The sequence below is a fragment of the Oculina patagonica genome, chromosome 9 (assembly GCF_052425735.1).
Source record: "Oculina patagonica isolate OP01 chromosome 9, crgOcupat, whole genome shotgun sequence".
In the NCBI taxonomy this organism is placed as follows: domain Eukaryota; kingdom Metazoa; phylum Cnidaria; class Anthozoa; order Scleractinia; family Oculinidae; genus Oculina; species Oculina patagonica.
Genome location: NC_135766.1, coordinates 56721 through 84176, shown reverse-complemented (window position 1 = coordinate 84176; position 27456 = coordinate 56721). Strand labels below are relative to the sequence as shown.

The 27456-nt window shown below is 39.0% G+C and overlaps 2 protein-coding genes across 3 annotated transcripts; both read right to left on the bottom strand.

Annotated features, from left to right (window-relative positions):
* Positions 1–560: 560 nt before the first annotated feature.
* On the bottom strand, positions 561–13441 carry LOC144665353 (pancreatic secretory granule membrane major glycoprotein GP2-like). Of its 2 annotated transcripts, XM_078526593.1 has the most exons (5): positions 13138–13169; positions 11713–11794; positions 3909–4264; positions 1926–2075; positions 561–928 (listed from the first exon to the last, which is right to left on the bottom strand). In XM_078526593.1, exons 3-5 carry the CDS (start codon positions 4216–4218, stop codon positions 567–569), a joined length of 822 nt encoding a protein of 273 aa, XP_078382719.1. In that variant the 5' UTR covers positions 4219–4264; positions 11713–11794; positions 13138–13169; the 3' UTR covers positions 561–566. The 2 variants fall into 2 exon arrangements, with proteins under 2 accessions (XP_078382719.1, XP_078382720.1); XM_078526594.1 differs by lacking the exons at positions 11713–11794; positions 13138–13169 and adding an exon at positions 13374–13441.
* A 3145-nt stretch (positions 13442–16586) lies between these two features.
* LOC144665298 (uromodulin-like) lies at positions 16587–27343 on the bottom strand. Its single transcript, XM_078526523.1, has 7 exons — positions 27229–27343; positions 23366–23773; positions 22703–22852; positions 21841–21963; positions 21091–21225; positions 17997–19212; positions 16587–16675 (listed from the first exon to the last, which is right to left on the bottom strand). Exons 2-6 carry the CDS (start codon positions 23673–23675, stop codon positions 18845–18847), a joined length of 1086 nt encoding a protein of 361 aa, XP_078382649.1. The 5' UTR covers positions 23676–23773; positions 27229–27343; the 3' UTR covers positions 16587–16675; positions 17997–18844.
* Between the last annotated feature and the right edge of the window lie 113 nt (positions 27344–27456).

The window sequence follows — 27456 nt, the reverse complement described above, 5'->3', positions numbered from 1 at the left end:
AGACCGGGCTTTTTTGGACCTTCTCTGACCGGGGGAGATTCGGAAGCCCTCCTATGTAACTTCCAGAATATTTAAGCAATCACAATGAAACTTATAGGATATATTTTATGTCCAAATATCTTTCTTTTGGTATACGACACGTGGGATGGTGTCGTCACATCACGTGACAATAACATCATGATGTCAAAACAGCCGCCATCTTAGATCTGCCATCTTGGATTTCAAATTTTTTTCCAAAATGCCAGAAAACCACCCAAAATTACTGCAAAGTACTCAAAATCAGTAAAAATTTGCTTTAAACCCGAAAAAATGTCAAAATAGTTCCATTTAAGTTGATTTTATTAACAGAAACACGCAAAATTACAAATTTGGGAAAATATGCCCGTCAAAATGCCGTTGATGACACATCATCCAAACCCTACCAAATTATTGCCAGATAAATTCTAGGAAAACTCAGAAAGTTTGACAGCGTTGGAAAATTTTTAAAAAAGTTATGAGTTCAAAGTCAGCGCCGGCCTCAAAAGCCCCCCCCCCCCCCTCCCCGTCTGAATAGGCTTAATACTCTTTCAGTCGGTGCCACAGTAGCGGAGATGACAAGGATTAGCTGGAGGTGTTCCACTGAAGCGATAAACGAAGTAATCACCACAGTTTCGTACTTGGATGTTGATGGCCCATTGACAGCAATTAGCGTAGCTGAAACAGACTGGTCTGGTAACCTGATCCTCTTCCACTGTAGGATGAGTAGCGTTTAACCAACCAGAGGCATGGGTTCCACAACGGCTATTAGGGACACATGTGGTTGGCATTTTTGTTCCTGCGTCTCCGAGGAATCGAAACCAGGCGGGGCCAAGGAATCTGTCACACCCTCTGCTTGGGCCGTATGTAGTCTTCCTGTCACCATCGATCAGGGCTTGGTAGTTATAACATTCTAATAAAATAACATGAACACATTTTAACTCTTGCTTGTCAGGTCAAAAAACAGTCAAAATTTACTACATTTTCCCTTTATTTATTTTCTCAGGAGATATTTACAACTGAAAGGGAAAGCCATATCTCGTTTGAAAGGTTATGAAACAGGCTTTCAGAAAAAAAACTGTTGACCGAAACAACCCATAATATTTTTGAATATATTTATCTAATTAGCATAAATTAGAATAAAGTGACCAAAAATTTGGACAAAAAGCAACAAGCTTCTCAAATGTTTAAGGTTGGAGTATGAGTACGAGATCGAGTACGTGTAACACTTTTGAATTTCAATCACGTAAGGCTCCCAGAGCTCTCATCCTAGTATATACCAGTTGAAAAGGTGACAATGAGTACCAGATTGGTGCGAAACAGGAAAAGCAGGTTTGAAAAGTCGTATTCGTTCTCCAATCTGAAGGTCGCCAGTTAGACTGCGAGACCAAGTTTTCTATGAGCAAATATACAAAGTTGACAACTTCTTTTAGTAAACGAGAGCGAAAGTATAATTGTTTTAGTAGAAAATCTAGGGGGCTGCAGATCAAAACCAGCTGAGTTTTATGACCTTTTAGGCTAAAAAATAAGGAGAAAAAAGGTCCCATGTGCGCGGTCGTGTTTTCTCAGCGAAAAGATAACAATAGGAGAACCTGTCAGATTCGCATATATGCGATAGAACACGGCTGATTTTCTATAAAAAAAAATAGAAAAAACAATTTATGCAGCTGCTTAATCGAAACACTCAATTTGATGTTCAGGTCGGAAATTTTGAAACTTGCAGATTTGAACGTTGACGAACGATTGCCCCAGTGTTTAAAACAGATCGACTTGTCGTAGTATAAGTTGTAACAGTACTAGAAAAAAATATAAGGGGCTCCATAAAATACATTTTAAGGAACTTGCACTTACTGTCATACAGAACGTTGCACATAATCAAGTGATAAGTAATGAGAACGCGGCTTTGATACCTTCTACCAACATGTTGCATGGAACCTGCTTGGCCTCTCCTGGTATGATTGAATCGAGCCAGTAGTTACCGCTGTCAGCATTTTCTCCTTCACTCGCCTTGATCTCGGCGCACGACACAGCAGGCAACGCGGGAGTTGAGCCCAGGGGAACTGAAAACGAATTTAGAAATCGATCTGTTAAATAATTACAATGATAGCATTATTATCTTTGATACCGTTCAACGTAGCTTCTTTAATTTGTTGCATTTTCCCTTATTTTTGCAATATCTTAAAACGGCAAGATTTCACCCGGAAAGCCATAGCAAAATCCTAAACCCTTGTGATTACAGAGCTGATTTATTCACATATTTTTAACATGAACAGTAGTTCCCTTCATACAAAGTTTCAGGCTAATATACTTCTTTCTTCTTGAGATACAGATGTTTTTAAATGGCTTTGCGGGCCCGTTAAGTTTCCGGGGCTTTCGAGAAACGGGCTCCTGACCCTCTAAAGACGATTTATGATATGGTAAGTTATTTTTTTCTTTGTTCGTGAGCGGGCGGTATTCTACAAATCCCGCGCTCTGATTGGTTCGGGGAGCGGGCGGTATTCTCCAATCCGGCCCGCTCACAGCGAGCGGTATCCGTTGCGAGATAAATCGTCGAGTGTACTTTCCGCGCGAAATCAGTTTGCAGCGTTGAACGAACAAACACACGAAAGATTTGCTCGGCAAAATCGAAATTGCCGCTCACCGTACAAACTGTTGTAAATGTGAAAAGACAGAATAGAAAGGGAATTAAAGGCATCGAAGTTCTTCTAAAGGCGAGTATTCATTTCTTTATCGACAAAACCAAGTTCTAGATTCATAGTTTGTTGAGTTAGTGGCTGATTAGTGTGCATTTACAAATAAAAAATTTGAGTTAAAACTGTCTTTTAATCGGCCACATTATTGCCAAAGCAAAACACCAGTTGCCATCATTCAAGAAAATGAGTTTCGTTAATTAAAAACAGCCAAACTAATTCTCGCAATATTGTACTGTACGTCCAAACTTCTCATTCCATTCAGTTTCACTTTCACACTGTTTATAACAAAATAATTATGCTGGGAATCAACGCAGAGCTTTTTAATTCGTTAAATACAAGTGTGTATAGCTATACCGAAACTGTCTTTCCGTCAGATTGTATTTTTTAGTCAGAGAAATTCTCCAACTTAGCATCATGCGAACAGAGTTCTTTATCAAAACATTCATCGGTAAGCCGGAATCGGCGTTTAGTTTTGTCAATGATAATGCTTTGGCTCGATTTTACATTTATGATATATTTACTACTTCAATTTCTTTGATTGAATCTCTTCAGTGTTTATTAAATATGCTGAACCTTTCTGTAAAAACGGTTCATTTAATTTATTTCGAACTAAATAACAAACAGCATTTTACACTCTTGCTAACCCGTCGATCGACTCAACATTGAAATTAAATGGCGCGCGTATACAAACAAAGATTTTGTGACACAATCTTTCTAGGTTTCTTTTAAAAACAAATAAAGTAGGAAAAAATAAAAACGTTATTCACCAGCCTAGGTCGGTCCGTATTGGGAAAAACTGTGCCCGAGGTCTTGGAACCGCCCTAGGCCTGCGCCCGGGGGGGTCCAAGACCCCGGGCACAGTTTTTCCCAATACGGACCTCCCGGCTGGTGAATAACCTATATATATGATATGGGTGCTTATATAGCGCATTTACAAAGCTCATGATCAATGCGCTTTACAATTAAAATCTATGGGATGAGACCGGACATCAGCATATAAAGCGCCTATGGCAGCCGCTATCCGTCCATGTGCATGATCTCACCCCACCACCAACCCATGGAATAGAGAACAGACCACAACACCGGGAACTTTGTCTGTACAACATAAATTATACATTTATGAGTTATTAAATATTAGAAAAAAATGTAAATTTAAAAATAAATAAATAAACAAAAACACACGGCTTGGCGTCACAATACCTCTTTTACTTAATCGCGTCATGTAAACACGACCTTTGCCGGGAACAAAGTCGTCAGGTCTGGCTTTTTTGGTACGGTTGTTTAACTCGCACATGCCCTCACTGATGACGTAATTTACGCTCTGACATACTACGTCATCGTTACACGCCTGCACACACTTGGGCCAGTTATTGGCTTTTGTTTTGCTGAAGGTGTGTCCCTTTAGCGTCATGCCGGAGGCGGAATACTCGTTTCGACAAGACTGGGCCTCTGCTACACAAAACATCTGACATAGAATGAGGAATGACAATGCTACGATACTCCGATACATGATCAAAGAACAAGGAAACCGCTAACAGGTAACAAGGTTGTGGATCCTGTGAAAAGAAAAAAAAGATTAATACATGATCAAAAACACCAACTGTGCCCAGTATTAACCCTCGGACGTACAAGCAAATTAAAGGGACATGGTCAGCGTTCTTACTGCGCTGACCTGGACACTAGTTTTCACGTTTTGAAAAAAGACCATTGTGGACTTTTTTCAAAACAAACCTTCAGAAATCTGCTTCAATCTTCTCAGTGTTTCACTAAATGGGAAAATTTAGAAGAAAGAAAAACACTGAGAAGATTAAAGCAGATTTCTGAAGGTTCTCTACGCGTATTTTGATTTCGGGTTAAGGTGGACTTTTTTCAAAACGTGAACGCTGACCATGTCCCTTTAATACCACCACAATCGTACAAGAGGGGGAGGGGTAATGGACAAACATTGATGTATAATCAAGCCAGATTTCTTATGGAATTTAAAGATAATCAAATCGTACAATTATGTTTCAAAAAACTGTAAAAAAAAATAACGAAAAATGCTAAAAATGACGATTTTTGCCAAGGCCTGTTTGTAAGTATGACGTTGACATGGCAACGTCAAATACCACGGACACATGGTTTACATATCATAATTTTTGCAAAGGATGAATGAACAGCTGATGAAAGTTTCAGCATTGTAGAGTAAATCCTCTTTTCAAAATTTCGAAACAGGGAGGGGGGAAGCAACTTCCCATACATTCTCTTATATGAAATCTGAGCGATGCTCTAACAATTTGCAAAGGAATCATCGGGACGGTAGTCAGCGGATGTCTCCTAGGTGCATGAGCAGCTCCTTTTTTGTGAACTTGCCAAAACAAAAATTCTTTTTTTTGTAGTGAAAAAAAAAGGTTTTCTAAGTTTTGTCTTTAAAGATCTTTAAAGCGGCGAAAATTCTCCGAATAGGTTCTTAGTGTCAATATGTTGTGTTTATTATAGTATAAAACTATCACGAAAATGGTAATGAAAACGTGGCGATCAAATATCCCCGCGCCGGTCAGGGCTATTGTCCTTGCTCTATTGTTTCGAGGTTTTTTGTTGACTTGGTCGTTCTTTGTTTTACCTCATTTACAATCCCCATCTGGGCCAGTTGAAAATCGTGGTACAATCATTTGCATTTCAGCACTAAAAAGTAGCACGGCATCACAAAATTCTGCGTTGACGATGAATAAATTTTCAGATTAACACACTGCTTTGAGATTTATAGTTAAGAGAATTAAACCCCTTTATAATAAGTGATTCCACGGCATGGTAGTCGTGATTGCCATAGCTTCCATTTCGCGTGTAAAGATTGCCTCTCTCGTCTAAATTCACTAAATATAATCCACCCGTGCGCAACAGCACAAAACAAAAAACCATAAACACAACTTTAATTGCTATTGTGTGCTCACTGGAGGCCGCACGGTTTATTATTGACTGCAGACGTACAAGGAGTCAAATATCTTGAAAATAACGAAAAAACCTGATTGACATAAAGAACCTAGAAAAACAAAACTAGGAAAGTACCAACGAGCATCCATAGGATGAAAAAACCTCACCGCGCTCGTAGCGGAAACGTGGAGGAAAAACCCCAGCCCTATGGATAGTACTCTCCGACCTGCTGGGCTCGGTCTTATTAAATTCCTAATGATTTCGAAACAGAGAGCAAAGATTCAAAATTATCTTTAACGTATCCATCTTTAGCATTTTCACTTTGCCAACGACCGTGTCTCTTAAAGAGTCTATCAACAATCCCTGCATTGGCGGCAGCAGTGGCTCCTCCGGCCCTGAGACTGTGAAGACTTATGCAGGAAACGTCAGTGATGTCCTAGAAAGCGTCCTTAACGATCTCCCTGGTTCTAGTGTAGCTTAAGCCCTGGCGCCGAACTGTCGAAGTGGACCGAGGAGACGAGAGGGCTCTGAACAAGGGTAAATCCTCACAAAGATCAATTTTTGCGGCAGCAATGTATTGCTCTAAGGCCTTCACAGGACAAGTTTCCCGGTCTGATCTCGCGATTGCAATCCAAGCTCCGTCACGGAATTGGTCTGTCTTGGACGATTCTAGAAATATGGACACATAAGTAGGAAAGAACTTTATGTCACAAGCTCTTATGGCGCATAGCTCACTGAAACGAAAAAATCCAGCATAACCTATAAGACATAGAGCTACTGTTCTCAGATCCGATAAAGAAGGACACTTATCTGAAATCTTGGAATTAACAAGCGTCTTTAACATTTCCGGAGTGACGGGTTCCTTCTTCGATTTCGGTTTCCCCAGGATCCTTTGGGAAGCGCTGACCAAAGAAGCAACCATGGAATGTACTGAGACCTTCGGCAAACCGGCCAACTGTTGAGCCCAGTCGATACTGTAAACTGCATTGAGAACTGGCGATGGAGAATTCGCATCGAGGATAAGGCATTGAAGGTAGACCACAACATGGAAAAAGTTGGCTGGCATGTGGATAAAACAATTGGACAAAGCCCAATGTTTCCATCGTTTGAAACCGGCCAAGTAACTGCGGATAGTACCATCTGCTTTGGACGCCAGCACGGTTTCCTGGACGCGGCTAGCCAACGGCTGCAGATGATCAGGAATTGACGAATAGAATTCACGCCACATCTCCGACTGGAACACATCTAAAATTAAAAAAGAACTAACAACCAAAAAATGAAACTAAACAGGCACAAAATGAAAAATAACCCAACTTTCTGGGCGCAAAAAATAGCCAAAAAAAATATCATGCACAGATGGTCCAAAACTCATCAGACGCAAATATAACTAACGTCCCGAACGGACACAGAAGGTCCTATACCTCTTGGACGCTAGAGGCCTCTTGCCTTCAAGGAACAGGAAGTCCGATTCCTCTGGAGCGTAAATAAGCCTATGAAATTTTGTCACAGACGGTCTTGAACTTCTTAGGCCCAACCTGTCGGACACAGAAGGCCCCATTCTCCTCGGGGCAGAAAAAAGACCGCTCATTTTTCTAAACATTTGGACACAGATAGTCCCAAAATCCTCGGGCGCACAAAAAAAAAAAAAAAAAAAAAAAACCTTTAAAAAGTTTGGGCACAGATGGTCCCATTCTTCACGGGCGCAAAAGGCCCTTGAGATATTTGGGCACAGATGGTCCCATAACCCTCGGGGGCACAAAAAGCCCCTAAAAGGTTTGGGCACAGATGGTCCCATTCTTCTCGGGCGCAAAAAAGGCCCCTAACATATTCGGGCACAGATGGTCCCATACTTCGCGGGTACAAAAAAGGCCGCTAAAATATTTGGGCACAGATGGTCCCATTCTTCTCGGGCGCAAAAAAGGCTCCCAAAAATAAATAAGTAATTGGTCACAGACGGACATAACCTCCTAAAAACTACAAAGCAAAGGTACATCGTCCTAATCATCTGAAAAGGAAAGAAACAATTCTAATCATAAGAAGATAAATATAAAATTCAGTCGCCTCCAGAGAAGAACACCAAGATGAAGAAATTAGCATACAACGACTCCTAAAATACTCTACCAAATCCCTAGACAGTTCATACCGACGAGAGAATATTTTTCCGCTAATTTTTCAAAAACGCGGAAAAATTCGACTCTCGTCTAAATTCACTAAATATAATCCACCCGTGCGCAACAGCACAAAACAAAAAACCATAAACACAACTTTAATTGCTATTGTGTGCTCACTGGAGGCCGCACGGCCCAAGAGTACAAAGAAAGAAATGGATGACAAAAAAAAAAAAAAAACCTACGAAAATACAAAATACTAAAAGAAGAAAACCTAGCATGCAAAATGAATTCTTAAAGCAAGCATTCTGAAATTCAAATTCTCGTTACCAAACATACTATTACATCTTCCAGGAATGAAAGCTTCTTTAGCAGTTGGTAAGTCCATCCAGTCAACAACAAAGTCAGAAAAATTATCACCACCGGCACTAATCATCGGCCAGAACGGAGCAGAATGCCACAAAGGAACAATAAGTGTCCCAGACGCTTGGCAGTTGCGCATATGTAGTAACACTCGCGGAATAAGGCAAATAGGGGGACACGCATAATTGTTCTCCCCCGCCCAGTCCATAACAAATGAATCAATACCTTCTGAACCCGGATTCCAAAATCTAGAATTAAATCTAGAAAGCTTAGCATTTAAATAATTAGCAAAACGATCGATAGAGTGTGGGCCCCAAACTAAATCAATGTTTTGAAATGTATTCCACGAAAGACCCCAGTCATCGGAATCATAAATGCGGCTGAGAAAATCAGCTTTGTCGTTCTGAGATCTTGGGATCCATTCCATCTCGATCGAAATACCGCGAGAACAGCAAATGTTAAAAATAGACAAAGCTTCGGACTGCAAATGACCTTTACTACTGCCAGATGAAATGATCCTAGGAACGTTCTGGTTGTCCGTGAACCATTTAACAGTCAAGCCCGACAACTGGTCTAGCAAGGATAAAAGAACAAATTTAACAGCCAAAATCTCCCGCATAGTGGAACTCGTGCGCATTTCCTTGTCGGACCACGTACCCGAAACTAAATCCTGACCGCATTGAACGAAATAACCACCAAAACCAGTGTCACTTGCATCAGAATAAACAACGCCAACAGCACTAGACTTAGGTGACATAGGCTTCCCATTAATAAAGTCGATATTGTTTTGCCAAAATAAGAGTTCATTGCGAATCTCAGGGGACACGTACAAGGGTTGATCCCAAGAGGCTCTTTGCTCAATGGCGGCATAACAATTTCTGGTCAACAATCTCGTAATGTTACCAACAGCACACACATCGATATAATTTGCCCTGTAATAGAAGCAAGACCTCTGGCTGAAATATTGTTACTTTGAAGGCAAACATCAATGGAAGATTTCAGTTTGTGTATTCGCTCTTTAGGAATAAGAATCAAACCCGTTTCAAAGTCCAGAACTGAACCCAGAAAAACTAACTTCTGAACGGGCTCCCAATTCGATTTTTCATCATTAGGTGTAAAACCAGCCGAAGAAAGATCGTTGCGGACTTGAACACTGATGTTTTTGGCACTTTGAAAAGACAAATTTCCCCCGATGCCATCATCGAGATACATCAAAGCCAAATGGCCGCGACCCCTCCAAAACTTAACTAACTGGCGCATCACTTTGGTAAAAATATAAGGTGCTGAAGTTAGGCCAAAAGGCAACACCTTAAACTCGTAGAATTTCATTACGCCGTCTATCGAAGGCCATTTGAACGACAGAAACTTAATATGCTCTTCACAAATGTCAATGTGATGGTAAGCCGATTTAAGATCGAAAGAGAAGACAAACATTCCAGGCGAAAACATTTGAAGAACAGTTCTTAAGTCTTCATATTTGATGGACTTCTTAACAATAAACTTATTTAGATGAGACAAATCTAAAATGAGACGCAGTTTCCCAGATGATTGAACCGCGACATGAAGGGGATTACAAAATTGCGGGTAGTATCTGACTTCTCGTATACAACCACGTTCCATAAGTTCTGAAATTGCTTCTCGAACAAAGGTGTCCTGACGAAGGGCTGATGATCTGTTTTCAATCGAAAATGGCAAAGGAGATTCCTTGAAAATAATCTTGTAACCGTTTTGAATAATGTCTAGAACAAAGTCAGAGGCCTTGACTGAATCACGCCAAAATGAAAAGTTAGCATGCAACTTTCCCTGTGAAAAGCTGGATCCTTCGACGCCCTGTTCAAATTCTGATTGCTCCAATAAATCAAGATTTTGCTCCTGAAGACGAAGGTTTATCTTTGGTGTTGCACATATTGGCCCAATGCCCTCGTTTCCCGCATCGATAACACAAGTCGAAGGCTCTAAATGAGTTATAGGAGTATCGACCTTGGGGGCGAAAATAATTAGAAGCTGAAGGAGAGCCAGACGGACCGCCAAATCTGGGAGCGCTAAAGGTCGAAGGCGCAGTAGAGGAAACTTTTGGGCTGGTTTTTCTCTTCTTTTCTTGCAATGATTTAATCTTAACACCAGCTCTTTTTTCCGCCTTTTTAATCTTTGAGGCGTCGGCCTCGTCGTCGGCCAAATCATCGTTGACATATTCTTGGACTGTCGCCCAACCGAATTCAGATTTATCCGCCAATTTAATAATCTTCTGTCTATTATTAATCAAAGAAATACCTCTATTCAGCTCTTCCTTGGCTTTGGGAACATTTCCACCTTCAAGGGCTTTCAAGGCTGAATTGCTTGTCTTGACAACTTTGCGATTAAAGCTGAACTGCTGCTCGTTCCCTTTCTTCTTAAAGACGTAATTGTCCGGTTGAAGATCCGACGCAATCTGGACCGCTAAATCGGACTGTGCTTTAAGCAAATTGGTCTGAAGACCTTGAATTTGAGTGTTGACTGCCGTTAATATCGCATTTCTCTGTGCATCTAAAATGGCACTTAGTTCCGGCGAAATAGAGGCACTAGCTCCTTCTTGTTCTCCCATACGATCAACGAAGACTAAAACTAACTACCAACACGAATAAAAGTCAGTCGCCTCCAGAGAAGAACACCAAGATGAAGAAATTAGCATACAACGACTCCTAAAATACTCTACCAAATCCCTAGACAGTTCATACCGACGAGAGAATATTTTTCCGCTAATTTTTCAAAAACGCGGAAAAATTCGAGTTGCATCCTTGTCCAAAAACCGCTGATTACATCGTGAATTGAGCGCGATGCCAATCTCGAGCCCAGAGTCCGTCGGTCAGCGGTATGCGAAGGTCTCTGGGAAATGGAATTGATCAGATCGTTTTCAGGTCGCTTTCAGGTCAGAAACTTGGTCTTACGGTTTTTATTGCGCATGCTCTTAGGTCTAAGCGGAAGTAAATTTCCCAGAAAGGAAGTAAATCGAGAAAGTTAAACTATTTCTAACACACTAACGACGGAACTGGCGGTTATCTACATAACAAAAGTATGAATAATATTGCAAGAAAGAAGAATAATGATTTAACTACAGAGCGTCTGGCGCTTTGATTTTGATTTTTTTGAGCAATACACCGAATCCAAATATGGCGGACCACTCGGTTGTTGCCTGGGACGAGCTGCATGAAAGCGAGGCTAGTCAGGCTTCGGTGTTGTGTTTTGACAATGCTTTCGTACAGAAGTCTTGCTTATTCATCGATCTGGTGTGTTTCTTTTCGCTGCTGCTACGAGTTGCTGTGTTTCTGAATGCCACGAGAAGTGATAGAAGTGTTCACTGTTTGCCTCTAAGGGAAAAAGTGGATCAATGCAATTCGTTGAGACGAAACAAGTTATTACTTGGAATCGAACAACGTCTTCGATATTTAGTTTTTCAGCCGAAACAGAGATTTGAATGAAAACAGTAGTTCTAGCGAGATTTCCGAGGATGAATTTTAGACTTCCTGGTGGATTTCTATTGGTATGTGAATGACCATGACCCCCCCCCCCCCCCCCCCCCCCACCCCCTGCAATAAGCTTTTTATTTTGGCTATTCGCACGAGCTCGAGCTGACAGCAATGACTTACCTTCTCATAAAGTATCCATAGCCTCGAACTTTGAACGTGAATGTGCCCAAATAACTTGAGTTAATAATTAATCACCTTATGTCTACAAAACAAACCAGGCAACTCAATGTATGCATTTTTTTCGAATCTAGCGCCCAGTAGCGACATATTTTCCATGTTATTTTAACTCGTCGAAAATGCAGTACAAAAATCATGGGTTAATGTTACATTTTTTAAGCTAAGTTTGAAAGGGTGTGTGTGTGTGTGTTTTTCAAGTCGAAAACCGTAATTGTCTTCATCACATTTTGTTTAGAAAGTCGTTTATATATTGTTTTAAAAAATATATATTACAACATATCAATTATTAACCGACCTGCTTTTGTCTTATTGTATCACTCTAGGTTTAGTATGAAATAACAATCAAATCGACTTAATGAAAATTATGTCTCAAATATATATTTTTTTCTTTCGTCTTTCCTAAGTAACGAATAACTAAGACAAGCGAGAAGTCTGTATTGTAGTTTTTCAGAACAATTTCACGTCACGAATGTCAATTTATGACAAAGTGTTCGTCCCCAACTTTTTATTATATATTGAGTAGTAAGAATAGAAATATATAAATTGACTAAGGCGTTGCGTTTTGGTTGGTTATCTTGCGACTCCTTAAGATTTTAAAGGGGCTACGTCACGAGGATTTAGCAGATTTTTTATCCAAACTGCTCTGAAATAAGTGGTGGGCAACTTTACCCATGGAAATCATTATCCTTGAACATCTAAAGGAAGATGCAACGCTAATTTACTGTGACGGATCAAACCTCGCCGGAAATTATTGATTTTGTGAAGACTCGCCGAAACCATTTGAAAAATTAAGCCTCAATGTTAAAATCGCAATCCATTTTCATCCGAGCCATCCGCAGCCAAAGACACTTGTTTTATTTTAATTTACAGTTCCAATGTCTAATATAGCAATTGTTAATGAAAATGGACCATTATTTTTAGGTTTCTTACAACCGAAATATAAATTTTGGCTGTTCAGAAATTTGGTAAAAGCCATGACAAAGCCCCTTAAGATTTCGCTTTAGAAATCCAGATTCACGATAAAGTTAAAATTATTAGCCATTTCCCTCCTGTATGGTGATATTCCTTGTGTTAAAGGAGCTACGTCGTAGTATTTTAAGTCATTTTTCTGATTAGTTTCAAATTTAAGGAAATTCAAAATAGTAGTTTTTTTTATGGAAGAAAAACAGAAACGGATTTATAAAAACCCGAAATAAACATGGAAGGTTCCGAATGAAAAAGATTACGACGGAACATAAGCAAGAAACTTGAAAAAAACTTGCATATTTTTTCAACTTGAGTTGTCCGTAAATTAGTTAAGTTTAAGTAAACCGAGACTCGGCAAATTGAATTATTTTGAATCCAGTAATTTGCCATAGTTCAGCATACCTTCCTTCACCTTTCGAGCACTTTGAGAAAACATACCGAGTGTTGATATAGAAAGTTCTCGATCATTATATGTGCAATTATACTACACCAGTGATATCTTGAAGTATTTATATGCGATCGATCGCGATAAAGCGTAGTTTAATTTTCATTTAAACTGTCAGTGACAACTCGTTTGAATAATTATATCAACGTTATTTCGATGATCACTTAAAATGAGAAATAAACTGATTACGTACCTCGGTTTAGTATTATTCGTTCTTGGTTTCCGCATTGAACTGCAGACCTCGAGTCGTTTGTATAAGAATCTTTGAAAAAAAACGCTGTTACCATGCAGTGATTGCATAAGTCAGGATTTAAAAGTAACAAAAACAAACTCTTCTTTTTGAAAAGGCTTTATCCGTATTTTTTCTTTAGAATTGAATTGCATCATGCAGGGGAATAATGTTTTAACAAACAGCTTCGCGTCCTTTGCATTTCAAAGGATTCTTCCCGTATAAAGAGTTACTATAGTTCTAGTACATTCCGAATGTATCCAAATATAGCATATTGCGAAATATTACTGGCTGATACGACACCCCGAGTAGTTGCTTCCACGCAATATTTTATTATTTAAACCGGTTCAGTGTGAATTTAATGTAAGCAAGGATTTCTTTCACTGAGAAAATCTTATCTGTATTTTGTAAAGGCACGCGTAAAGATGTTGCTGACGTCATGTTTTGTTAAATGTTTCTTTTATTCATATAACGTTTACTAGTTTGTTTAAGTACACTCATGTACATTCATGGTTAAAATTGTAAGGGAAAGCCTTGAATAAATGAGCTGAAATTTGTTGATATAAGGCTACAACGTCATTGGATCTTCATCCGTAATCTTTAGTAACCTTCAGAATATGTTCGAAACTAAAGAAGGCTCGACGTAGTTTTCTTAGCGACCCTTCATTTTTTTTATGACGTAGGGGGTGCTGGTGGGATCAGGGGGGGGGGGCAAAAATAGTGGCTCCAAAGGGGGGGGCAGCCAAAAAAATATGGTCTGTAAGGGGGGGTCAATGAAAAAATTATACTTTTAAGTGTTGCAATGAGGGCTTCTGTAATAGCAAAAAATATTGCCAGAATGCCCAAAATAGCATTCCTGAGGTTCTGAAAATTCAAATTTTCCCGGGCCCCTAGCCTGCGAACAGGCTTTCCGGAGCGCTCGACCGGTAGAGAAAAATGAAAGGGGAAAGCCTGCATGCATCTCTGAGAATCGCGAATGCCGCCTACGAGCACCCCTCAGATTGCTTAGCTTGTCAACTGTCACATTTAAGCAAATTCAAAAAAAGTTAAACTCAAAACTAAGGTAGACAATTTATGGTACACATGAGATTTTGGCGCTCGCGAGAAACTCCAAAAAACTTTTTACAACCAAAAAACAAATAATTGAGCCAAAACAAACTGAACTAGCACAGCTCGTGGCAGATTACAGATTTTGAGGTGTCATTTAACTCTACAAACGGAAAACCACACATCGCGGACAAATGACTTCTAGACACTTCCTTGGCCACGGTCTTACGGCTCTATTCGCTGCATAATGCCTCCAAATAAAAACAGTACCCTCAAAAAGAAGTCAGAAGCAAGTAAGGCCAAAAGACCGAATTTAACATAGAACGGCATATGTCACGAGGTCGTGTAGGTCCGTCATCATTTTTGTTTACCATGACTACGTCACGAATAATTAAAATCCACCAATCAGCACATTGCGTCCAAAATTTGGACGCGAACACTTGATATCCTGAGAGATGCGCGCAGGCTTTCCTTCTCGGCGCTTCGCACCTCGTCGCGCTCTGGAAAGCCTGTTCGCAGGCTACGGACCCCCTACTTTGTTATGTACCAAACGCCATTTACTCAACCCAACAGCTTATTGGTTACAAATGCAGTCAAACCATACTAACATAGGGCATCCAAAATACACAGTGCAGGCAATGTCAGCCTTTGGGAGATGTGGTTTTTGTACACTGATCCATTCTTAAGTCATAACGCTTGATAATGTTTTAATGTTACTTGGTTGTTGGTTTTCTTTGGGTCGGGGGGGGGGGGGAGGGTAATCGAAATAAATTGGATTTCGAGAGGGGGGGGACAGGTATAATTTCCGATGAGGAAGGGGGGCCATTATATATTACAGTGACCATCTATCAAATCCCACCAACAAAATACACATTTTGATAGATTAAGAACAAGCTAGAAGCAAAATAGTTTTCAAAATATGAGATCTGTCTACCGAGTAAGTATAGTAAATTCAAACATATATTTAGCTGCGAATTCATGTAAAATTTGAAAGATTTCATTTAAGTTTTTTCCCTTGTAATAAACTAAGAGTTATGAGGGTTTCCGAAGATTTCTAATCTCCTCGTTCCGGATGACTGCGTATAATTTATTCGACTACAGACCACAAAATTGCAGGCAGCGTAAAAAGAAACACAAAGACGAGACAAAAGCAGGTTACCATTTATTTTAATTTATTCCCTTATCTGATATGTTGACCCCTGTAAAGCATGAAACGATTAACTTGCAGCCTTCGCTGCTTTTTATTAGAACCCAGTCATTTTCTTAATCAGCGCCACAGTATCGCAAATGACACGGGTGCTCTTGAGGCGCGCCATCGATGTAATAAACAAAGAAATCGCCACAGCTTTGCACTTTGATGTCGATGGCCCATTCACAGCAGTTATAAATCCAGCTGAAACAGACCTGCCTGGTGACTACACCCTCTGCCAAAGTGGAATGAGTGCCGTTTAACCAACCTGGGGCATGGGTACCACAACGGTGTCTTGGAACACATGACGTAGGCATTCGTGTTCCTGCAGCTCCTTGGAGACGAAACCAACCTGGTCCGAGGGAATCGTCACAAAGCAAACCTCCCCTGGCCAATTATGACAGCAGAACCAGAAAGTGCATCATTTAGTACTTGTGATCACGCATTTGAAAGCTGGCGTGATTTTATAACTTTTGTTTACTATTTTAACAAATTTTCTGAGGAGTACTGATTGCCGGAAGGAAGTCATCTCGGAAATTGGTGGGCTGCTTAATCACCAAATCCCGTTTTGCCGTTTGAGGAGGTCCGCTCTCGAACACACAAGAATCGATTTAAACCATCAGGAATTGTGCCTTGGAAATTCAAAAAGGGATGACTACCCGAGAGATACATCCGACAATATAGAGTTAAAATACGCGCTTTGTCACTTGAAGATTCATTTAGTCCCACATTTTGCAAAAAGGGATACTTCCAATGAGGTCACACTCAGAATACGGTTGGATGGGTACAATATTCAAATCAAATTTGAAAGATTGAAACGAATAATGCAGTCCGTTCGCCGCGCTTAATATTTTGACTCTAATGAACAGTTAAAATTCTGCTTTGAACCATCTTCACGTTTTGTTACTGTTTATTGTTTTGTTGCCAAATAAACATACTACTTGCTGAAAACGGTGAAAATTTAATAATCGTCTAGTCTCGAATAAGCGCCCACTCTGAAGGTCCAAAAATTTAATAAAAGCCTAGGGCGCTTAATCGAATATTACGGTGATGTTCTTCGTAAAGCAAGCGCATTTGTTGACGCCACATTATCAACATTTTGCCGTCACATTCAACATAAAATGAAAAAACCATGTATGATTGTCTGTTATTTTGGGCCGCGTAGCTTAATTTCGTGAAACTGGACATGCTTTGCTTATCGTCGTGTTAAAATATTGCATTGTAATATAGCAAGGTGACCGCAGCAGAAATAAATTATACTGGGAAGTCTAAACGGTGACCGAGTCTGCTAAATAGAGATGACCGCTTAATAGATATCTAAAATACAGTAAATATGGGGATTTCTGGGGATTTCAGAGGGCTGTTTAACAGAGGTTTAACCACAGGTAGCCAAAGCTTAAAAAACGACTGAAAATAAATAAAATGATCCGAAATTATCAAAAGTTTATCGTTTTATCGTTTTTTTTTATTACATTTCCGTGCTAGCTAGAGTGAAAATTAGTATTTTTCTTAATCGCTCTGAACCTTTCCAAAGTGGAGCGAAAGGTCGCTCAATCCAGCCGCGAGAATGCCAAATGAAGCCGACCTGTTTTCAGTGAATGAGCTGTTATTCTCAAAGTTTGGTGGCTTAAATCTCCTTAAAGCTGTTATCAAACGTTAAGCTATCAATTAAATGTTCTCAAATGCCTTTAAACACCCTAGATGGCATTTAAAGAACTTTAAGCCAACTTAAAGTTCACGTCAAATTTTTAATCTCTTTAAGCAATCTTTAAACATGTGTCTTAAGTTGATTCCACCGAAATAGAAGGAGTATTAAAAATTTTCTGAAACTTGGTCTAGGTTACAATCATGTTATGAGCATTAAAAAATTCAATAAAAAATAGGGTCACCGCGCTTGTTTTTGCGTAAAATGGATGGGCATTATAGTAAATATACGATCCGCGAGGTTTTTCTTAGGAACCCTAGTAATCCGAATGGGGAACTATTGTTTCTAGAAAAAAAGTTATTATTACATTAAAGTATTAGTCTAGTTCAACACAATAGACTTTGATCTCATATTAAAGACTATCCTTATTGTACAGGAATTAAGATGATGAAAGAAATTAAAGATTTCGCTTCGTGTGCATGTATACGGTACTATATATATACCTAAAAACGTGTTTTTTAAGGCATTAAGTTAAAAAAATCTCAATGCAGAATTTTAAACTTTCTTTAAATCGCGATATATTGTAGACAACCGTATGACATAAAAAATAATGTATTAAAAAATGGAGGTCGCCGTGCTCGTTTAACAGAAAACACCATTTATTTCCCTACACTGTGTGCGTGCGCTCGTGCGCGCGCTAAATGACGCGAAAAGTTATGCGCAGCAAGGATGCGCAATGCAATACAGTGGAATCACCTTAAGCTGGCTTTAATGTCAGCTTTAAACAATAAAAAGTTTGCGTAAAGCAAAGTAAATTTCAAATTTACGCCAGCTTTACTTCAGCTTTACACCAGTATAAAGTTATGTTTTCGTGCTGTGAACGTTTAACTATTTCACACGATATTTAGACTATTTTACACTATGTGCAGATGTCATTTTTTATTACAGAACCTTTCTACATTATTTCTTCATGAGATTAAGTCCTGGATCTAAAATGGTTCCCCTTGTTTGTTTGTTTGTTTGTTTGAATTTTTTTAAATGAAACCAATTCATGACTTTATTCAATCGGCTGCCCTTTTTCCGCAGTGCCAGCCTTGCTAACAAAACGTTTCGTTTAGTTACACTTATAAGCACTCGAAAAACGTGTTCTGCAGAGGCTTTGCACTGGCAGGAAGAGGCTTTTTTTAAATCAAACATTTCACACCGTACATTGCATACATAAAAGTAACAATGTTTACTCGCTTTGTCTCATACATACACATTACACAGTTGCACAATCATAGGAAACTTACATTATTGCATCATAACCGTATGGACCTAAAAAACCTTAATTAATAGCATTGTATCTGCACACAATTTATTTTCAATTATTCCTAAAATTTATCTAGGTTACTATCTGGTACATATGTACTTTTTAGTCTGGTACATGGAGTCCACTTTTGGTTTAAAACCCTGTATATTCGGAACTTTTTAATTTCTTCAACAAATAGTTGATGAGCGTATAGCGTATTACTTGGAGGCACCGCTAGTTTTCAATAGGACCCAGCCCCTTTCTTAATCAGCGCCACAGTAGCGCAGATGGCACGTATGCTCTGGAGGCGTGCCGCTGATGTAATAAATGAAGAAATCGCTGCAGTTTTGCACTTGGATGTTGATAGCCCATTGACAGCAGTTTGAGTAATAATTGAAACAGACCCGCCTGATGACTACACCCTCTGCCAAAGTGGGATGAGCGCCGTTTAACCAGCCAGGGGCATGGGTACCACAACGATTTATTGGAACGCACGATGTAGCCATTTCTGTTCCTGCAGCACCTTCGAAACGAAACCAAGCTGGTCCGAGGGAACTGTCACAAGTAAATAACCCTGCACTGTATGTGTTTTTCCTGTCTCCATTTGACAACGTTTGATATTTTTGACATTCTAAACATGGAGATATTTGAATGTTAAAAAAGGTAGCGTCGTCTATTTTAAAATCGTTTCGAGAAAGCATTGTTAGATAACAGTAATAACTGAACAAAGTTTGCTTGGATATTAAAATTTACCAATATGAGTGAGAAATTAAAACAAAATGGCGAAAGAAAAGAGGAATCAGTTCTCGATTTCTTTTAACCCTATTCAGACCGGGCATTTTTTGGTCTTTTCAGACCGGGGGGGAGTGGATTCCGCCCCCCCTCCGTAACTTCCAGAATATTTAAGCAATCACAATGAAACTTACAGGATATATAGTATGTCCCAAAATCTATCTTTTGCTATATGTCACGTGGGATGATGACGTCACATCACGTGACAATGACATCATAATGTCAAAACAGCCGCCATCTTGGATCCGCCATCTTGGATTTCGAATTTTTTCAAAACGTCAGAAAACCGCCCAAAATTACTGGAAAATACTCAAAACCAATAAAAATGTGCTTAAAACCCGTAAACAGATGAAAATAATTGCTTTAAAGTTATTTTTCATTAATAGAAACAGGAAAATTACAAATTTGGGAAAACATGCCTGTCAAAATGCCGTTGCCATGGTGACGTCAAGTTCCTGACACAACAACCTACCCTACCAAATTATTCCCAGATAAATTTTAGATAAAGTCTCAAAGTTTGGCAGCGTTTGGTTGAATATTAAAAAAGTTATAAGCGTTCAAAGTCGGCGCGGGCACTTTCCGCCCCCCCCCCCCCCCCCGGTCTGGATAGGGTTAAACTAATTGAATATTTTCAATTTTTTACCACGGTTAATTTTGCTCCATCACTTTGTTTTGCAATCGTGAATCAGTTGCGAATAAGTTTTCTCATTAGGGAAAAATAAAAGTTAGCCGTTAGCCGTATGACGTCATTATCCCCCAAAAATCGTTAAAATTGAAAACAAAAAATAATCACCAATTGGTGACAATTTGCTGTCATGCTGCAAAGCTTGGTACAGTTCAGTGTTTAATGCTAATGTTAATTGGCCGCCTGGCTCCACTAGCCCCTATGGTTATTCCAGGCAGCCAGTACTCTTACTTTATTTAATTTCCTCCCTGTATTAATCTTTTCGTGTAAGTGCAAGAGAACATTAAAGATCGTTGAAAATTTTTGTTGTACATGGCAGCCAATTCATAAGCCGAAGCTTGTCAGCGATGATTCCCGTCCAACGGATGTGTTAGTAGTCTCCATTACTAGTAAGACTCGTTTTATTGAAATGACACTCAATCGAATCGTCATAGTTACATTGGATGTTATAACGATATTTATTTTACCTTGACTTCCTTGGCTTTAAATTTCACGAATACAATTGTTGAGCCTCTCTATGGGTATAGGCTCGCTTCGCTCGCTTATTTACTCTGTAAACTTGCGAGGTCGACTTGTGGCAAGTCTATGGGTATTTCCGAAGAAATGGAAGACGCGAAGATTACCGCAGAAAAAAAAAACGAAGATCCCAAAATTAAAGCGAAGATCTGAAATTGAGCCAAATTCGCGTGATCAAATTGAACACTCAAATAAAAAAAACTGTCAAAACTTGTAAACACTACAGGAGATATCTGTAATTTCTGAATTTTGGCATTTGACCACATTTCACGGAAAGATAAACGAAGATAAAACGAAGATATGCTTAAAAAACGAAGATTTGAAAAATAATTGCGAAAAAAATGAAGACCGTGGGTACCCATAGAGAGGCTCATTGTTAGAAGCCGACGTATTAAAGCTTTAAGCCTACCACGGCAAAGTTTTAAAACAACATCACGTTGAGAAACTTGTAGTGCCTGAATAGCCCAAGATGCATGGTTATCTTACACTATGTCAAACACAAGTACCGATACTCGCCTTGAGGTAAACAGCTTGTTTTACCATCTCCTGTGTAACCATGGTTACAGGTACAGTTGTACGATCCAACTGTATTTGAACATGTAGCTCTACCGCTGATGCAGTTATTAGCACCGCTGGTGCATTCATCTATATCTGCAGAAAGAGAAATGTTCAGCGATGAACTTTACTAAAAATAAGGTGCCAAAGCAATCAATTATTGAGTCATACGTATTGCCAGATTTATTGAAGACCTGGCCGAGTTGTTTATGCCGACTAATCTAGAATTAAAAGTTTATCGAAACATTTTTTTTTTTTTCTTGTCTTTCATTGCTAATGATTGTAAGGTAAAACAGAATTCGGAAAACTCACAGAAAAGTTATAAAATTGAAAGCTTGTAACAGCGTGAATATTGAATCCAGTTTTTTTAACTTTCGGAGGGTGGGGGTGGGGGATTGGTTTCTCTTTTTTTCCTCCTAATTAAATTTGCCTTGGATCAAAGTCAATTACTACAAAAAATGCATCCCCATTTCAAAACACTGTTATAAAAGGGAAATCCAAACGTTTGAACAGAGCTGGAATAGACGATAACTCAGTACCAAAATACGTCATTTTTTCAATGACCTTTCACCTATATTTTATAATGAGCCTGGTGCAAAATCATTCCTATAGAAAAGTTGTCGCGACATGTGAGTACCCTGTAAAATATAACTGAGATTGTCCATTGTCGCTGAAAAGGCTTTTAAAGAAAATAAAAGAATTTTTTTTTACCAGAACAGGTGAATCCATCGCCAGAGAAACCTGGTTTGCAGGCACAGATAAATGAGCCCACGGTATTGTGACACTCGGCATTAACATCACAGATAGGCAGGGAAGCATTGCATTCGTCTGCGTCTAGATATTATAATTTCTTAATAAGTCAGTAAATCCGGTCGGCTGGCTAGTCAGACAATAAGTCAGTCAGTCAGGCAGTCAGGTCGTCATAGTCAGTCGGTCATTAAGTCAGTCAGTCAGTCAGTCATTCACTCGGTAAGTCGATCGGTCAGTCGATACGTAGGTAGGCTGGTTGGTTGGTAGGTAGGTAGGTAGGTAGGTAGGTAGGTAGGTAGGTAGGTAGGTAGGTAGGTAGGTAGGTAGGTAGGTAGGTTGGTAGGTTGGTAGGAAGATAGGTAGGTAGGTAGGCTGGTTGGTTGGTAGGTTTGTAGGTAGATAGGTAGGTAGGTAGGTAGGTAGGTTGGTAGGTAGCTAGGTAGAGGTAGGTAGGTAGGTAGGTAGGTAGGTAGGAGGTAGGTAGGTAGGTAGGTAGGTAGGTAGGTAGGTAGATAGCTAGGTAGAGGTAGGTAGGTAGGTAGAGGTAGGTAGGTAGGTAGGTAGGTAGGTAGGTAGGTAGGTAGGTAGGTAGGTAGGTAGGTAGGTAGGTAGGTAGGTAGGTAGGTAGGTAGGTAGAGGTAGGTAGGTAGGTAGGTAGGTAGGTAGGTAGGTAGGTAGGTAGGTAGGTAGGTAGGTAGGTAGGTAGGTAGGTAGGTAGGTAGAGTAAAAAACAATATACATATACATGATAAGTGAATCACATGAAGAAAAAAAGAAAGGTAGTACTCAACATTAACAAGTTCGAAAGCGAAAATGTACTTACCTACAGTAGACATGTTACAAGGGGTCTGAACAACCTGGCCTGGTTTGATCGAATCAAACCAGTAATTTCCGCTGACCGCATTCTCTCCTTCACTCAGTTTGATCTCGGCGCACGACCCAGCCGGCAACGTGGGAATGGAGCCCAGGGGAACTGGGAAGAAGCACATGAAAAAGGCAAATGAAACTATGCTTCTTCGAGCTCTCCGGTTTCATCAGAATCACGCTATTAAGCAGGTAATTTGAAAAATAAAGGCTCTGTTTATCCTTGGGATATGGAAAAAATATAAACGTATTTTATATAATGATCTATGAGAAGAGATTGCTTATTCTCTTCCTCATAGCCCTTTCGTTTCTCTTAGCCAGCTTGGCGCGAGAAAACAAAGGGCTCTGGGGACATAGGATTTTTGAATTAATTCGAAGTCAAAAACGTAACGACTCTCTCATACATTCTTTTGAAACATCATGACTGCATACATACATACATTGATTAGCCATACATGAAGACCAGAAGTCCTACAATCTAGGACTGGAAATCCTGTGTCCCCAGAGCCCTTCGTTTTCTCGTGCCAAAGCCCAGCTGAGAAGCGAAAGGTCTATGGGGACGAGAAAGGAGATTGCTCTCTTAAAAAAATTAATTTAAACATTGAAAGTAAACAAACTTTACCTCTTTCATCAAACCTTTTTATGTAGATGTGATCACCTTCCGTGACAAAATCTTCAGGCCTGGCTTCCCTGGTGCGGTTGTTTAACTCACATATGCCTCTAGTGATGACGTAATTGAAACTTTGACATCTGAAATCATCGTTACACTTCTGTAAACACTTCAGCCAGTTTGCAGTCTTAATTTCCTTGAATGTATGCCTCTTTAGCATCATGCCGCGGATGGAATATTCGCTTCTACACTGCTGAGCATCTAGTTCACAAAACATCTGGCACATCAGAAGTAGAGCTGTGATGATCACATGTACATTCATGCTCAAAGATTAGAAAAGCCACTGGCCTGCTTTTGAAGCTGTGGAATCCGTAATGATAAACACAGGTTGAGTCTTGAATGAGATGCTATTTGTCAGCCCTATATAACAAACAAACAAACGAACAAACAAAATTTAAGATGAAGCCAGTCATGGCGTTTCTGTTAAAGGAGCTACGGTCACGGACAACACATTTTGAAAACAAAAATGGCAATTTTTTCAAAATTGTCGTTCGAAATTTGTCTTAATCTTTATCAGTCAGAACTATTCTTGGTTATTTTCGTTTTTTAGCTCTTTTTCATTACTTCCTTGTTGTTTTTCTATGTTAGAAAACTACTATTTTGAGGTTTCCTTCAATTTGAAAGGAATCAGAAAAATGACTTAATATGCCATAAACATTGCTTCTTTATAAGCTTCCTTATATTTCGAAAGTATGTGTTTTGTATTGCGATTAATTTGACATAGAAAATAAAATCGGTATCGGGGAACATTGAGGGTCTCGAGGAACAAAATTCACTGTTTTCCTTAGGACCAGTCTTAAAGTGCTAGGTATTGATTAACAAGTAAAGAAACAGTGTCAAGGATATTGGCCAAATATGGATAAAAAATGGACACCAAATTGAGTGAAATATAAAAGATGACCCCTACAAATTAAAAGAAAGTACGGATAGACAAAAGTCAAGGTGGAGGGAAGCCCTTTTAGCAATACCACTAATATAATTTAAAGCGTGCTTAATAAAAAAAAAACGTCAAAGCCATGTATACTGTTAAAAGCACTCTGTTTCTTTGAGAACACTTAAATATAGCCTGCGTAGCGGGCGTCTGTGTAGTTTTTGAGCGCGCGTTTGGAAAACGCGAAAGGCGCGGGACGGCCACGGGAGGGAAAGAGTGAGAAGACTTCTTATTTTTCCCTCGCGTGACCGTCTCTCGCCTTTCGCGTTTTCCAAATACGCGCGCAAAACGACAAAAAAATTACGCAGGCTAACTTAAATACAAACTGCCAGTTACACAACATCCCTCTAAGGTTCATATTTCCTAAATTTCTGTTGTAATCTAGACTGATTCCCGTCGTGATTTATGACAAAATAATATATAGTTTTCTCGTCAGTATTTGCTATAAAACAAAAAAAGATGATAGTAATGATGGGTAATTAAACTAAGCATATTACAAGTAGACTAAGTGGAAGCTAAACTGAAGCCCTCTTGGAAAAGCCACTAAATATATATTTTTTTCTTTTTGCAAATGTTTTAGTGGAGACAAATTTATCTGAAACGAGCTGCATGATCGAGACGGAATTATTATTTATAAAGAAAACGTCGAGAATTTGACAATCTCATCCTGTATTAGACAGTTCAATTAAAACAAAACAATATTGTAGGTCTTAATTACTGGTGAAAAGCTTCTATTATTCACTATCTCGAGTGAACGTACAGAAACGATATTTATCTGTCGTTTTTATTGTTGAGATGCGATCGTAATATTTTAAAGATCAAGTAGCTTAAGATGTCATATTGATGACAGAGCCCGCTCTACTTCTTGAACTGAATTCTGTGGGCGCGATATTGGTGCCCCGAAGAAAGACACCTTCGCGAAATAGTAAAACACGGATATCAAGGATTTTCTTTTTTTGAATATCCTCCCTAGTTTAATTTAGCATTGCTTTGTGACAAGTGACTAATGTTGTTTTGATCATATAATTTTATTATTGAAAATCTATGTTATAGAAAGCGTGGATTTAGTTTGCCACAATTCTTATACAAAATAATAGAAAAAATCATTTTATGTCCAGTTTAAGCGAAGAAAACGCTTCGTCTTATAAATTTTTTCTTGTAAATTAAGTAAAATTTCCTTTATCTTTAACAGCTACAGATCCAAAGAAAATAAACAACACAGAACTGTCACCATATCAAATAAAACAATTGAATGTGTGTGACTTTAGAAGTTAAAAATTTGATTGTACGATGGCAAATTTAACTAAATTGTAACTGAATCCGTAATTCACTCGATTCGATTGAATAAATGAGCTTATATCTTTGCCTCAATATAATATAAAATTATGTAAAACTACAAGCAATTGAGGTTAACTGCCCCACTGACAAACCTTTTCGATATCTTTCTTCTGGTGTTTCAACACCTTCGAATTAAACCTCGACTGTTGTTGGTTTTCGTAAAAAAAATTATCACTTATATACGCTCAGTAATAATTAATCACACACTTGCATTTCCTTTTGCAATAATTTAAATTTAAAGTGACACTGTTCTGTTGGACATCAAAGGGTTAGCCCACGTGACCAGCTAGATCCAATAGAATTTGTTTAAATCGATGTGTTCGATCAGTGATAAGATACATATTTAAATTCTACATCTGCTTTCTGGGGAGCATAAAATATATTTTGTTTAGCTGTTCTGTCATCGCTTGACCTAACGCGCGTATGACTGACATGTCCGAGATAAAGTTTTAGTCCGAGTATGTCAACACGCATGAGTTTAATTTGAAGACAGAAAGATAAAATTAAATTAAACGTTAGTAATCCTGTAGCCGAGTTCAAGATTAGTTTTTTTAATAGTAAAAATCCTCAAAGATCCAGTGACTGTTTAGGTATTTACTGTTTATTTATTATTTTCGCAGTAAATAACTTTGTTAATTATATTTATGCGAAGTCAGTATCATTTCAGTGTTTCTTCAAGAAACTTATTTAACCCATTTCAAGTACCTTGCTAGCTGTTGACATTTAATTTACCGAAGGAGTTTCATTCGATATTTTCGTTACCATAGTTTAAACAACAACAACAACAACAACAACTTTATTTGCACCTATTCATTCAATTATTAGCAAAACGATAAATAAAATAAATAGAGTTAAGTGCATGGCTGCCCAGAATAACCACGATTGGCTAACAAGATTGGGCAGCCATACTTAGTTTTTATCACAATAATTTATAAAAAGGTCAAAGGTAGCAACGAGACATTTTGTTTAGTTACAGACTCTAATCCTGGCCCGAGTCCTGACGCAGTATTTAGGAATCCTCCACTATTAAGCCCCGGCCAAATTGACGCAACATTTCAACGCAACATATCGCAACATTGCCGGGTCATGTTGTGAGATGTGGTGAAGCTGCTGGCCAAACGCACGCAACATTTCAACGCAACATATCGCAACATTGTTGTGCACAACATGTTGCAAGCGTTTGGCCGGCCGGTTGCAATATGTTGCAGCATGTTGGGTGGCGCAAAACGAACTAGTGCGCATGTTCCGGCGCAACAATGTTGCACGAAAGTGGCCAAACGAGTACAACATCATGCAACATCCAAAAATATTGCACGATGTTGGGAGAAAAATTTGACCATTTTCAAACTTGATCCAGCATCATCAACATGTTGCAAAAGGGTGGCCAAACGATTGCAACATGCTGTGCGTAACAATGTTGGAATCAATCGATATAATAAAAATCTGCAATATCACAGCGACAAACCGATGCGTGATGCGATGTTGGGATATGTTGCGTTGAAACGTTGCGTGCGTTCGGCTGGGCTTTTACACAAAGATTGCCTACCTGATTGACGTGTGTTTGGTATAATAGTTGTCATTTACTTGCAAGTTTTTTTGGAGGGTGCTTCAAGTAAGGTGTCGAAATAATAACAACATTTTCTAAGGGAAGTCTTCTCTCAGTTTGTCCTTGGGTATTTACAAAGGCCGGCGACAGAACGCAACGAAAGTTATTATTGAATTTAATAAAAACGCTGTCGCTTCCAACCAAAGAGACAGCGGAGGGAAAACAAAT

Coding starts and splice junctions, on each gene's coding strand:
- LOC144665353 (XM_078526594.1), bottom strand. CDS start 4,218: ATGTATCGGAGTATCGTAGCATTGTCATTCCTCATTCTATGTCAGATG. Junction 2,076..3,908: donor GACGCGATTAAGTAAAAGAG/GTATTGTGACGC, acceptor ATTCGTTTTCAG/TTCCCCTGGGCTCAACTCCC. Junction 929..1,925: donor ATGCAACATGTTGGTAGAAG/GTATCAAAGCCG, acceptor TTATTTTATTAG/AATGTTATAACTACCAAGCC.
- LOC144665298 (XM_078526523.1), bottom strand. CDS start 23,675: ATGAATGTACATGTGATCATCACAGCTCTACTTCTGATGTGCCAGATG. Junction 21,964..22,702: donor TTGTAACATGTCTACTGTAG/GTAAGTACATTT, acceptor TATAATATCTAG/ACGCAGACGAATGCAATGCT. Junction 19,213..21,090: donor AACAAGCTGTTTACCTCAAG/GCGAGTATCGGT, acceptor CTCCATGTTTAG/AATGTCAAAAATATCAAACG.